The sequence below is a fragment of the Rhodnius prolixus genome, unplaced genomic scaffold, assembly GCF_049639745.1.
Source record: "Rhodnius prolixus isolate KJV_2025 unplaced genomic scaffold, Rpr scaffold_9, whole genome shotgun sequence".
In the NCBI taxonomy this organism is placed as follows: Eukaryota; Metazoa; Arthropoda; class Insecta; order Hemiptera; family Reduviidae; genus Rhodnius; species Rhodnius prolixus.
In genome coordinates, this window is record NW_027411604.1 from 8,030,950 (window position 1) to 8,045,950 (window position 15,001).

Below are 15,001 nucleotides of genomic sequence, written 5' to 3' on the forward strand. Positions count from 1 at the left end.
TCCCCAAGGAAAAATTGTAGAAGTAAATAATAAAAAGTAATCCATGAGATGGAAAGAAGTCTTCTTTTTTTTAAAAAAAAAAGAAGAAAAAAATATATATTTATATGTAATGGAGGAAATGTGATATAAAGTGAATACTGCTGTCAGAATGAAATTAAAAGGCAGCATGACAGGGACAAGAAAACAGGAAACAATCCTAAATTAAGAGGAAAAAACAGAAAAATGTATACTAAAAAAGCTCGAGAAATAATAACATTTATGTAGGCAACATTACTGGTTTTTTTAATTAGATTGTTAGTTGGATAGCCTGCTATATCTTGTTTCAGCCAATGTGAGAACTTCTACTAGGATTACTAGAGAGCGATTCCTTTACCCTCTGATTTAGCAGCGAAGACCACTGTTTTGATGGCCGCTATTTTTAGATCCTTTGGTCCGAAAAGATAGTTATTTAGGGCACTACGACTTACAAGTTCATCTCAATACCTGTCCTGGTCAAACTGGTACCCCTCTTATCGGTTTCGCTAGTAAATGGCCTTGTGTTTGCATTCAACCAGACGTACTAATCATGCTAATCTGGCCATAAACCTTCTTGAAGGCTCAAAACATCTACACTGCGTCCCCTACTGTTGCTGAAACAACCTTCCGCTCCCAATTCAGGCGGCGTTTTGAGAAGAAATAGTCTCTTAAAATCCTACCTGACTCCGTTGCAATCGCTAGTTTGTAACATGAGAAGTGAGACTTAGTATGCGTGAAAATGGCTAGTGAGTAAACTGAAGGATTTAGTAAAAAGAAATAGTTTTTCATTTTAGACCTTTAAGGTCGGCAAAGTGTGTCCTTTTGACTATGGAATGAGGGATACTCTTAAGGTATACCTTAGTAGCTCTTTTATTAGATTAGGAGATAAGGTGGAAATAGGACCCACCTTATCTCCTAATCTAATAAAAGAGCTATTAATGTATACCTTAAGAGTTTTAAAAAGCTTAGTTGCTAGGTGCACAATTAGGTATTTGAGAGCACACATAAAGATGTTGCGAAAAATGATAGGATAATAATCATTCGTTTGAAGAAGGTGGACAGGGAAAATAGATATAGAAAATTTTAAACTGTAAGGTGAAAGAAATATTCGCCAAGAAGGGATGTAGCACCACGGACAAGCCGGAACGATGCCTTAAAGATTGAGAGTGGGCTAATCAGGATAACTGAAGGCTAAGAACCAGTTCTTTAATATTATGGCGGACATGAACACTTCAATCGACTCTAATAAAGTGAAGGTGAAACTTGACACAAAATTTTTTAAAAAAATTGACTTTTTCAATGTAGCAGAAATTAAACACAAATTGATTGTACATAATTTGCGTGGTACATATAAATGTACACTTTAGTGAACAAGGTAGGTTGGGATGGTGTCACTGTCAAACTGCAACTATAGGAAGTGACTCACAAAGTGGGCGCAAAGTAAATGTGATTTTTGTTTTTGTTTTTTATCTCTCAGATTCCTATATTTGGTATTCCATTGCTCTTCTCACAGCTAAAAAAACAAAAATCAACACATTCTCAAATTTAATTCAAGTTAGCCAAAAATTAAAAATTGAAACAATGAACTTGCAGGTAATTACCCAAACAGATACAACTAAACAAATATACCATATCTTTACGATCTAAATGCTACTTTACACGTGTAAAATAGATGTAATAGAATGTAAAAAAAAAAGTTTATTTTTTAGATTTCTTATAACAGAAAATAAAGTAGTAATTCGCAAATTAATAAAATAATGTCCTTGAATCATTAAAAAAAGCTAGTTAAAGAAACATAAAAGTCAATTTTGAAGATCACTACTATTGTAACAATAGTTTGTCCATTTGTTACAGAATGTTCAATTGTCACACACAGTTAATAGTTAACAAAGGTATTAAATAAAAACTATTTATGAAATAGTTTGGAATTACTGTTTTAAAATTATTCGAAAAGTTGAAAAGTATTGAAAAATTAGTTGAATATAAAATTTTAAGTAGCATTTATGCCACCAAGAACTTAATATATATATATATCTGTAGTCAAGTTTGATTTGGAATGTTTATTGTTTCCAAAATGCCAAAAACACAGGCATCGATTGGACTGGCTAAAGCCAAATTTCAGGGTTGCTGGATATTAAGGACCATTTTAAGTATTTTAAGACTTCATTTTTTGCAAATTTAACTTAAATTGCATATGTATGTGTATGTGTATATTTATAGTGATAAATAAAAATCTGTAATTTTGTAATTTGTACCGTTTGCGCAAAACTTACGATTGATCTGATCCTTAAACATGGAGATCAGTCTGGTGACTGGTCTTCATGCAAGGCTAATTCGGATGTTGCTGAACAAAACGTTCAGTATGCAACTTCTTAGGATCCCTTTCAGCAACATTACATCAGAAAAGGGATGACGCGGTCTCTTAACCTCTTTGATAGCGTTGCAATCATTTGTTTGCGATTAAATGCTTTCAATACTTTAGACCTACAGATGATAGCGCCAAAACGGCTGGTGGGAAAACTCTGAAATTAAATTTCTTCCCTTTTTTAACTCTCAATTAAAAGTTAGACCTCTCTGCACAGACCCTTCAGTACAAATGGACCTCTGTTCAACGTTTCGAAAATATACGAATATCTTACGGTATAAATTCCACAATTTCACATTACTGATCTTCAAAATTCAAACTGTTTCAATGAATAGAATCTGTATGTCATTTCAATATTGTCAAAATGTATTGCATTTATTTTAATAAGAATTTGAACTATTTAATTAATAAAGTGAAGTAATAGTAAATAGAAAAAAAGAAGAAAAGAAAGGTAAAAAATGCAAAATGAGATGATAATAGATAATATAAAGAAATATGTGGGAAATAGATGATGTCATAGACAAGACTGTCGATTAGTGGAGGCGTTATATTTGACAGACTTCCTAATAACACGCGGTGCTTTCATTTCTATTTGCGCAGAATATCTTACATCTATTTTTTTTGTTAATTCGCGATTGCCAAATGAATTATATAATTATACTATTGGTTTTCTTATTTATTTATTAACGCATAATGAATCCTATAATCATAGTAACTTAACTTCAAATCAAAGATTGTTGTTTTATACAAAAGATTTTAATATCCCTTAAATAAATAATATTTTAATAATAATATTTAAATCAAAGAAATAAAAGAATTAAATATAAATTATAGTAAAGTTAAGAAATAAGGACAAAAGTGCATATCCTTAATTACAAAACAAAAAACTGGTCACTCCTTACCAGAGCTTCCTACGCAACAGAACTGCGCCAAATGTGTTTTTTACCATTCTAGATATTGCGCTTACAATGACAATGGAAAGTAATACTTTTTATAAGCACGTTAAAATTTAGTAAATTATTTTTATTAAAATTAATTATTTTAAAGTCTTAAGGAAAATGGTAGAGATCAAAAATATGTACTCATACTCCGCATAAGAGTGGGTATTGCAACCGTGTAGATTTTTGGAATAGTTTTTGTCTTTTATAATAAAAAAGAAGGTCGAGGTACGAAAGATACTCTCGAATAATACCTTGATTTCAGAGTTTCTTAATTTTTTTTTTCTTCAATACTTTTGATGAATCTTGAGTTCTATTTCAATACAACTGAATTAGTAGGGTTAAAATTAGCTAACTACTACAATTAGTAGGTTTAAAATGAAAGTAAAAGATAAACCTAAATATTAAAAGATAAACTTAATAATTGCTGCGATCCCTGGTTATTTAGTACACGAAAACGCTTCTGAGTTTATCTAAATTTCAAGCTAACTGGCATCTAAATTTGAAGAAATGTTTAAAGTTGCGAAAATGGAAGGGTAAAAAACCAAAAATCTTGGTTTTTAGGTGGCGATTCACCAAAAAACAAACAAGACGATTATCATTTTTGAAGATCGTGCAACTTGAAGATGAAGAAATAGTTCTAAATGAGATAACTTGCAAGATTATTCAAACTGTGACACTATAAGCTATTATCGATCAGCAGTTCAGAAAGGTATCATAATATCTCAGTAACATCATTATATCAGGTATCATTTATAATTAGTTGACATGTCGGTTTGTTCCGGATAAAAACAACGGACTCAATCGGAATGTTGGGCAAGTCGTAAAGTGTTTTTATTTTTCAGCATTAAGTTCTCAGAATTTTTACTTGCAACCGTAGAATTTAAAACTTATGTAAGTAAGGCAGAAGGAATGCTGGACAAAGTGAAAGCAATGTCAAGTTTATAACGAAACCGATAGATCACATCAATGTAATGGTGGTCACAGTTCAACAATTGCATGAGATATGGATGATTGTCTAACTAGGTAACTACTTTCAATTTGTGTCCCACATATAACCTTACATGCTGATCAATACCTGACTTTTCAATGTACACTAGACGAAACAAGATTAGTTGAAGAAAGGTAATTCCCCCCTCCTGTTAATCAAAAAGAAAACTTCGATTACTTTTTATACATTATTTCGTTCAATACTAAACTTTATACAAAAAAGAAAGGAGTTTGTGCTTGAAACAAACTCAAAAATATTTGCATTTACAACGACCGCAAATAGGAGACAAAATAAAATTAGTTAACTCGAAAGCATGCTCGAAAACATGATACCAATGTTTTTAATTTTATTTTCTAATTGTGAACTGTATTTGGTATATTATTGTTAAAAAAAAAAGTAACTTATTAGTTACGAAATCAAAACTCACATCAAAAGGCATGACTCACTATTATTCCCTAAGTATATATAGAAACTCCTAAAACTAAACAGTTACTTTAACAAGTTCACTAGATTATATATTATTATAAATTATATATACAAAAATAAATTGTAACTATAATCGGCTCTCCATTCTGAGTCATAAAATGATATCTTGCTTTCGTAGTAACGTGCCAATGCTACAAAATGTTACATGTAAACAAGGCTAAGCTTCTACTTTACATATGTATTCAAAAAGTAATTTGAATTTCTCCCACGGAATTTATTACGATTCTACCTCGAATTTTATTTTATTAAAAACTTGATTTTAAATGAAATCATTATTGATAAGATAAAAAGGCATTAAATTCAACATGGCGTTAGTTAGTTTACTACTAAATTCCCTAGTATCAGAAGGGCAGTGTAAACTAATCTTTCCAAAAAGCAACCTAAATAAAGCGACTTCAACAAAAGTCTTAGACACTCTTTAAGAAGAAAATCCTCAATAGCTAAGAATGGATAAGTGAAAAGACCTAATTGGTAGTTGGACGTTAAGCCCCGCCTGAAAAAATAGGCGATTACTTAATTTTTAACTAGAAGTGAAAAGAGAAAATATATTTTCTTAAAAATCATTTTGCAAAAACAAAGACTAAAAAAAGGTTTTTACCTCAAATTAGGAACTTTACCCAGTTATTTGCAAAGAAACTATTTAAATTATAAATTTATTCTTTATCATTCAAAAAATAAAATCGTATACTAAATTAAATCTTGAAACACCCACAAGAAAATTCAATACGTGACATAATTTGGCATCTGGTAAAAAAAAGTTGATTCATTCCAAATGATTATTTTATACTGCCGCAATCAAAAATTACAAAACAAAAAATTTTAAAACCGAAATTCCATTAATTTGTAACAAAGAAGAAAGATGTAAAGTATAGATAACTGTCTCATATCTGTTATTTTCAAAAACTGTTTTTAATAATATGGATATTTTTAAACACTTCCCTCCCACTTACTTTGTTTAAGTGTTTTGTTTATCATATTTTTTGATCAAATTTGAAGTATATAATTTGAAAAGTCTTGAAGGAAATTATATTAGAAGTTATATTACATGAATAATTAAGAAAAAATCGCTTCAATAATTTAACATAAATTAGATTCTCTTTGATAATCCATTATTTATTTAATACCTGGAAGAATGTGTACTTTATTCTTACATCCTGAGGCAAAAGAAAGGCTAAAATTATTTTACAAGGGCAAACAATTCAGTATAATTGGAAAATAAGAATATTTTCGTGCATGTTTTAATTTGTACAGCAAATCGTGCAGACTTGTCAATTGATATCAACCCAAATAAAATCTTGCGTGAAATACCCGCTAAATTTTCACTTATTCTAATTTTTATAATTTAAATTTTAGCAATTATCTTAAAATTAAACATAAAAGTTTACGTTTTTAAGATGTAAGTGGGGACTATATAGTAAAAAGTTTCCAGCTATGATAAATGGGTTCACACTGACGTTTGCAATCCCAAATTCTCTTTACATCCTCATAACCCTATATCGTAATAAAGGCGTCATTCACCTCCTGAAGTCACGAACATGAAAGGATTCTTTTTCAGAAGTACAGAAACGGTTAATACTGCAATTTGGTTGTAAACAATATGACTATTGTCTGTCACAAGTAAATTTACAGGTAATACTAACATTACAGATTATGTACTACAAATAATAAAAGTGATGCTTTTTCTTTTTTTCATGAGCATTGGTTATTTTATTATTCAGAAATGTTGAATGTTGAAATAGACGTGGTGTTGTACTCACTCAGAGCTAAAAAGAGTGAAGGTGAGGTCGATGTCCATATAGGGAAGTGTCTACTGTAGTTAGTTATATATATATGTAGGCCACACGTCTGTTGGTCTGTTGTTGATGTGTTTTGTGTTTGTGGTGGTAGTGAACTATACACACACAATCACACATGCACTTAACAAGGCGCCCTCCATTGTAAAATACCCTTATAAACACAAATTCACCCAAAGTCATACACATATACCTATCGATACATTATCATCGAGCACATACACACTTTGAAAGACACTCACAATTAATGTGCCACTCTTTTATTTTGGTGCAATAAGTTTTAGTAAAAAACACACAGAGACTTTGCACTCAAACACTGAAATAATCAAGGACATGTAAAACACAAATGAAACTATGTTATAAAAAAATAATAACAAGACATACTAATTCTATCTTATTAACTAATGTCCAATTAAAGAGATAAATTATTTATATCAAAGCAATTACATTAAAACATGTAATTATTAATCCATTTGCAGAACGTTTTTATAGATTAACTCTTTGCTCTCGACCTCTAAGATCTATTTACAAATGTTTGAGTTGTTGCATAAATCCGTAAATGCCACTTTTTCCATTAGAGCACACAAATTTTAATGTTTCGAGTGAAGTCGAAACTTGTCAACTTATGCTAGGGCAACCTAGAACGTCTTTCTTGTTGGTTTTGCTATAATATACTCTTTCTGAAGGTCATTCTCTCACATGATGGCTTTGCCGCGAAGAGCACCGAAGGGTGCGACTGTGTGTAAGCATGACAAACGAGTTTAGTTTGTGATTTGAGCGGTTATCTCTGGAAGAAGAAATTTTCTTTCTAGAATGATTCTTCACTACAGAATGAAAATCTATCAATGAAAAAAGAAGTATGATAGTTGTTTCAAAAACATTTCAAAATTTACTAAAAATCTGGATAGGAGGTCTCTTGGAATCAGCTGATTGCTTTTGAAATTAACAGCTTAGTATATGAAAATTTGATGCCATTTACCAAAGGAGTATATAAGCAAAAACAATTAATGGGAAACACTGGAATTTGAGAAAAGAATAGGTTTTCCCTTTAAAAACCTACATAGCATACAAAAAAAAGCCTCTTTTTACTGCAATACCTGAGGGAACAGATACTCTGAGTCTGATTCTATTCTGTGTCTGATCTAAACTAATCTTGGCATAACTTCATTAAGAAAGTGATAGAAACAATTATGAAAGCAAAAATGTGCAAATTATACCCAATGTCTATTATTATAACTTGATATTTAATAAAGAGGGCCTACAGTAAATATAAATGATTCGGAGATAGCAAAATAATATACAGTAGCTAAAAGTAGCAATAAATTAAAAATCTTCACGAAATCTGTTTATTGAGCGTCGATTTTTATACTTTAAACACAATAATTATGAGGTGTGAAGTTAGTAAGGTACAATTAGTAGCATAGCCAGTTGTCAGCAAGTATTAATCAGATATCCAGAAAGAAGTAGTGCTAGATGATCTAACCAACCCAGACCTCTCTGGCTTTACAATTATAATTTAAACGATTACATTAATACGTTAGGAATACATTTATCAGCGTAATAATCGTATAAGTGGCAAATTAAATTTTTAAAATGAACTTTACAATACACCATCTTTTTGATTAGGTTACAATCAGTTTCAAACCAGTTTTGTTAAATTATCCTCTAATAATAATATGAAAATTATTTAAGTAATATAGAGTGGTATTTCAACAGTGCATCCCAATATTACCTGCAAACAGAATAGATCTCATAATTGCTACTTCTGTTTTAGATCTGTTTTAGATACAATATTTCCAACTTCTTTAATAAACAAGATTCAAGATTAACTTTATTATATAAAACTGAGATGGAATTTCCAAGTTATTAAAGATGTACAAATAAAATTCATTAATGGAGAAAATCCCCATTAATCCGGAGAAAGAATCATTTTCGACAGATAAGATTTCATGCAAAAACCCCACTTAATTGTAATATTTATTTGGTAAAAGTGATTATATTCGGAACTATATAAACATTAACTAACTGAGTGTTTAAGGATACTTATTTTAACCTAAAGGAGGCTTTTTTGACAAATGTTTTCACACTATTTTAGGTATTCATCAGAATTAGAAATTTTGAGGTTCCCTGAGCATGAAGAAGTTTTACAATTGTTCTCTCTCCCACTCACTTTCTCACCCAATTCCTCTCGTGAGTATACGTAATGTATGTTTTAGGGATATTCACCATAATCGAAAACGGTAAATTGTGCAAGATCAAATATTAAAAAAATAACAATTTCATAAAGAACACGTTCTTTTCTAGAGATTAAAAACATTTTTACAAAGTTTTAAAACAGAACTTTATCGGAACGAGTAGTCTAAAAAGAGAAATAAATTCAGGATATCCCGATATTTTTATATTCTCATATCGATTGTATGAGAGAATATAAGCAACATGCACATTTTATGCACGCCAGAAATATAAAATTTGTTCTGAGTACGAAAAAGGTTTTATTTTTACAAATTGGTCCAGTGTTTTTGAGTTTGTGGCTAAAGTTATGAATGATTTAGACTCTCAAGATCTTAAAACAAGAATTACGTTATCTATGAAAAAACAAGTAAAATTAGGTAAGCGTAAAAAAAAAATGCTGTATTCTTTACTGTCTTTTAGTGAAATTAATGATTTAATGCCCTTTTTTTATTGTTCGTTTTTCGAGTTTTCGCTCGGATATCACTATAAATATAAAATTCAACGAAATATTAAAAGCATAGTTGGAATTCCGAATTTGAAGAGAATGCCATTTGGAGGGAAGTATATAGATTTATAAAATGATACCTGACAATTTCTGTCAGAACTACTGCATCTAGCATGTAGTTATGATGGGCTACTGAATTTTCTGAACAATTCAGTTTTATAAAACAGTATAAATCAAATAGTGATTACTACAAGAGTAAGTTCGCACACCAGATGATTTTTAAGTTCTACTAGAAGAATTGGCCTAAATTGCAAAATATACAGAGCACACAGATATGAAAAAGAAATTCACCCTAAATAAGCTAAACAGATGCAAAATTCTATTATATAAAATTACAGTAGCACTCAACGTGGTAGTTGAATGCATACATTTTCTAATGCAAAAAGACTCCAAGTTTGGTAAAGACCTTGAAAATTTTGATCTCTACCGCCCACATAGATGTATGTATAATGTTTATAAAATTATCTAACATTTATTTTACCTGTAATAAGCGATGTTACAGGTCTTTTTTATTTTTTCTTACATGTGTTACACATAACAAATAGTCATAATACGCATTCAACAATAAAAAACAGCTGACCCTTAGATTTTCTCTTCCTAGGAGCTTCTTACAGCTCACTGTCCGGTGATGGACAGTGTTGTCTGTAACGAGAGAACATTGTCCGGAGGCCGGTAGTTCACTGGAAAAAGCTCCGGGCGCTAATAACCTCAGCTGTTAATGCGCCAAAAAAAAAAAAGAACAATAAAAAAAATGGCATAGTAAAATATTTTCAAAAAGGGAAAAATCTCACGTGTTGAGAATTCATAAAATATGTTCTTTATTTTAATAAAAATTCGCACGATTTTGATAAAATATTTACCAAAGATGATCTTTACTGATAGTACCGAAATGAGACTCGGGTTAGTGATCGCTCAATTAGCAATAACATTGTTAACACAGCATTAATAAGTTGTGAGAACAGGTTATTTTGCTTAGCACAGTTTGAAAATTGATGTTACATTGTTGAAAGATAAACATCAAGCAAATATTATGCACCTTTATTATTCCGCTCAACATTCAATTTAATCGGCAAAATAAGAAATTTTAGGTGATGCAAGATTATGGTGAAGCATTTTCTAGTTCTAGAAAAAAGTAGGATGAAAAATATTTGTTTTTTTAGTGGTGATTAATAATAGAGAGAGAGTGAGAAAGTTAATCAGTTCGAAAATATGTATTTATGTTTCCAAAACTATGGAAACAAAAATTCATTATGTTTACAATTATAATAGCGGTGCAGTTCTCGTAAGTATTCCAGACTTTTTAAATCAACTTATTTATCGTTGTTTACCCGGAAAAAAAAATCAACTAATAACTGTTACAACATTAAATATTAAATGCATGATAAGAATTGTCACCTCTAACAATCTTATACACAATTTATAAATCCAAATCTTTATGAAGGGCGCATTTTTTACTTTTTTTCACCCACTTGCCGCAATTTTTGGAAAATGGCTCGAACGATTTTCTTTAAACCTTCACAACTACTTAATTACAACCTTCGCAATTCCATATAAAAGAAAAAATTATTTTTATCTGAACTATTTCTTCTGGGTAAATTGAAATTTTGAGAATTAACAGAAACTTGTAACAACGTCCTTTATATCCAAAAGATTTTAGCGCGGATCTGATTTCGGTCTATTTTTACCCTAATATCACTGCCAATAACCCCTTTGTAGTTTACCTAGTTTTATTAGAGCACAAAGAGGGCACTGGAGGTGAATCCCTGTTAGCGGTGGCGAAGGGAAAAGCAGTAGTAGTATCCAAATAGGAAAGCTTTGGAAATTTAGTCGGTTAATATGTGAAAAAAGAGAAAATAAACATGCTTTCAACTTTATAGTCATTACACATTTTTTGTTTTCATGTTTTTTGGGTTGACTTTCTTCAAACATGGTGACATTGATTACATCCATGTAGTTCTATAATCTTTCTATAAAACATTCAATTTAGGGCTGTAATGGGATGGTTATAGTTAGGCTTTCCACTGTAGTGTCATTTTAGTATTACGTGATGACTTTCACTTGTTTAATAATGATGAGAATTAAACGGAATGCACAAAATTCCGAAACTGAAAAAAGCCCGCTCGAAAAATTCCTACATTTCTTTTAGAACCTTTCCTAAAGGAGCTAATATGTATTGTGGTACTGGATTCGATTTCCTACCTAGGCCTTGGATTTTCTTTAATGTTTAATATATTGTACTTTGTAGTAAACTATGTTTGCTAGTCTCCTCCGTCCACTATACTTAATTGATAATAGCGAAGTAAACCCCACCTGAAAAAAAAAAACATTTTGTTCTGGGACGTTACCCTAACTAAATAGGTGCAAAAAAACTTTAAATTAAAGCCAAGTAACATAGAAAAAGTTTTAAGATAAAACATTTATCGTTGAAAGGGTGTTTCCACCTAATGATTAATTTTTTTTTTCAGATTATTACTATTAGTTAGGCAGGCAGTACAAACGAATTTACGATTTGGCGGGCCAAACATCACACTACCCCAATTAAAACATACGACATATTTGTTGAAAAGTCTATTGGCTCAACCAAGAGGTGGTACAGATATAGCGATAATAGCAGCTCCTTCACATTTAAAACCTAGAACACTATCTGTACCATTCAAAGCGTTGGACAAATCACGTATATATTTAGATTTAAATATCTTCCTAAAATACAGACCAACTGAAAACAAATATTTGGATAAATATATTGAATTATTGGAAGAAGATTATAATATTCCAGTACAACCCCAAAAATTACCAAAATGGATATCACCATCATGGGTTCATGGATCAAAGAGCTCGAGGAGGCGTTTTAAAATGCCACAAATTTACACAGAACAAATTACCGCTAACGGAAGCCGTCCAATTTATATAAGTTTTATAGATAACTATAGAATTTCCAATTTTAACTGAAAATTGCAAATCTTTGATGTATGTCTAAAATAAAAGCTTCAATCAAATTGTACGATTTTCATCTGATTATTAATTTTTAAGGCCTTAAATCACAAAAGTAACCATTTTAATGGTTTCAACAATTAAAGATTACTTAAAAATTGTAAGGTATATATGTATTTTAAACTTATATATTTTAAATATAGGAAGTGGTTGAGAACATTCATGTAAGATTTATGAATTGTATAATCAGGTAGTTTCTAATTTTCTCCTTTAAAAGAAAATCATAAATTTAACACAAAATTAACCACCAAAGAAACTTTTTGTTAAATATGTTGGAGTCCCAGCAAATTCCCAGCTAACTACACAAATAATATAAAATACGGACAATTCCAAACTTACAAAATGTACAAAGAACTGCAAAGATAATTTAATGATGGTTTGAGATGGTTTAGCTAACCCACATGCAATCTCTAGAGTTAAGTGTCACGCAAAACAGCCGAAGGATAGTTGGTACAGGGACGACTGATTCGTAAACAGGGCCTCTGAAGGCAGCAGGTCCTTTCATCGAAGAAATATTCTTGACTATTTTCTGATGCGGCTAAAGAAGGCACAGTTATCATGTGGTAGAGAAGTGAACTCTTGGGAAGGCAAGGGGGAGCTTAAGCTAGAGAATATGATCCCAATACTCCGTCTCCTCCTCTTCCTGGAGCCAAAGAGTGGTTGTTCTAATCTGCTGACACATCGAACCCTGCACTCCCCGAAAATCCTTCCAACTTTTTTAACTGAGGTGTCATCTTTGGAATACCTGAGAAACTATTCTAGGAAAGCGTTCCCAACACTGTGACTTAGTTATGCTTGACTATTTTATCGTTTTTCTTATAGAATAGAACTAAAAAAATAAGGACTCAAGCACTCCTAAGATAAAATAATGAAAAGTAAATTTCATTTTCTACCTTCGCTCATAGCACCATATAAAATATTTTATTATAATATTAGAAAACTTTGAAGTTCGTTAAAACAAAGAAAATAGTCAAAACAACATTATACAATGTGGTAAATAAATTAAATGTGAATGAATAAAAAAGAGTATTAATGATGGCGAACTCTGATCTGATTATTGAAGTTGAAAAGAAATTCGTTTAGTTTATAAAACACTACTGTTTTGTCTTCCACTTGTGGATCAGAAATTCATCCAAGAAAAGAAAAATTTCAGAAGTAAAAACTTGTTGAATGATTCCATACATTTATCATATCAAGTAGACTAATTTTATCTAGAATTATGGGCAAGACTGAAAAGAGACGATTGTACAGCTCTTTCACAACTTAAGTTTGAAAACGATTACGTCTAATAAGAACTTAACAGAAAAAGAAATAAAATTCGAGATTTCAAGAAAAAAAAAGGAAAGATTTATTTGAAATTATAAAAATTCAAACATATTTAGTTATCAACTTAAATATACCAACCTGAAATAGTAGAAATCCTTCAAGTAATTCCGGTTGGATGTATTTGTTTCCTGATGATTTCAGGAAATAAGAAAAAAGACGGAATTAAATATCATTGATCAATGTTAAAACAATGGACAATTAGCTCTCATTAGAATTTCGATAATTGTTTCTTTATAATTCTGTAATAATATTCAATTTAAAATACAAATAAGAGAAAAAGCTCTAAGCAGAATTGTAGCATTGAGGGCGTTACGTGGAACTGGTGAAGGACTGACTGGTTCACCTACAGCTCTTAGAAGTGTACATTGAAAGGAGCTTGTTTTTTCTTTTAACAAGAAATAGTTAATAAATTTAATTTTATAAGTAAAATGATGTTAGTTGAAATGAAAAAATGTAACTCTTTCTGATATGTTCTCTTTCCAATGTCTGATAATAAAATTAAATTTATTATTCTTCTTTTACTTCACCTTTTAGCAAGATACGGTGCTAGAAACTAGAAACTTTAGTACTAGAAACCTTCTTAACTTTTGTACCCAAACAACTGCAACCCTGTTTACATAAGAGAGCTCTATTCGTGAGAATATGGCGCTAAGGTTTTTTATAAAATTCTACTGAGCGGAAATAGATTTAATTAATGTTATTATTCAGTTTTTGAACATTTTCTTGATAGTAAGAACTCAAGCTACTTTTTTAACTTTAATCACCCATTAGCCTATTTATGGCCCACCATACTTTAGTGCTGATACAATACGGTGTTACTTAAGGAAAATGAAAATTTTATGTTTTTTTTGCGCAAAAACTGGAACGATCGAGAGCAATAGAAAAAGGTTAGAATAAAACATTGTTTAACAGCTTAGAATAACAAAGGGAAAATCTGGTATACCCTTATAAAATGAGCTTTGAATTCTAAATGTATCAATACCCTTTAAAGCCTCAGAGAAAAAAAGGACCAGAGAAATAATCTTACCTCACCTATGAGAGGAATCTTAATAGTACTTCAAGAAACTTGGGAACTACCTACGGGAATAATAGTTTATTAGGGGAGAGGGGAAGAAAACAGAAAATCATAAACATTTAAGACGATAGAATGACAGCCTAATTATTAATGAAATAAGTCTAGAATCTGAAATAAGTTTAGAACTAAACGGAATTGCTTACCTAGGAACGCATCCTAGGGGGAGGGCGTAAATATCATTAGGACGTGCGCAATATTTCAATGAAGTGATCATTTACAGCTGCATACTGGCTAGATCAAACACTTCTTATCTTCTCAGTATGCAGAGCCGTGAGAAAAGACTT

General features: G+C 30.8%; 2 protein-coding genes across 8 annotated transcripts in view; one reads left to right on the forward strand and one right to left on the reverse strand.

Moving 5' to 3' along the window:
• The window catches only part of LOC141454133 (uncharacterized), a 113,970-nt gene that overhangs the window by 97,469 nt on the left and 1,500 nt on the right, over positions 1-15,001 (reverse strand). The window lies entirely within an intron of this gene.
• LOC141454136 (uncharacterized) lies at positions 8,722-12,322 on the forward strand. Of its 5 annotated transcripts, none has more exons than XR_012458464.1 (2): positions 8,722-9,197; positions 11,791-12,322. XR_012458464.1 is itself a non-coding variant. In XM_074128032.1 (2 exons), exons 1-2 carry the CDS (start codon positions 10,191-10,193, stop codon positions 12,272-12,274), a joined length of 519 nt encoding a protein of 172 aa, XP_073984133.1. In that variant the 5' UTR covers positions 10,176-10,190; the 3' UTR covers positions 12,275-12,322. The 5 variants fall into 5 exon arrangements, 1 of the variants encoding a protein (XP_073984133.1); XR_012458463.1 differs by lacking the exon at positions 8,722-9,197 and adding an exon at positions 9,212-9,765; XM_074128032.1 differs by lacking the exon at positions 8,722-9,197 and adding an exon at positions 10,176-10,225.

Coding starts and splice junctions, on each gene's coding strand:
- LOC141454136 (XM_074128032.1), top strand. CDS start 10,191: ATGATCTTTACTGATAGTACCGAAATGAGACTCGG. Junction 10,226..11,790: donor AGTACCGAAATGAGACTCGG/GTTAGTGATCGC, acceptor TTTTTTTTTCAG/ATTATTACTATTAGTTAGGC.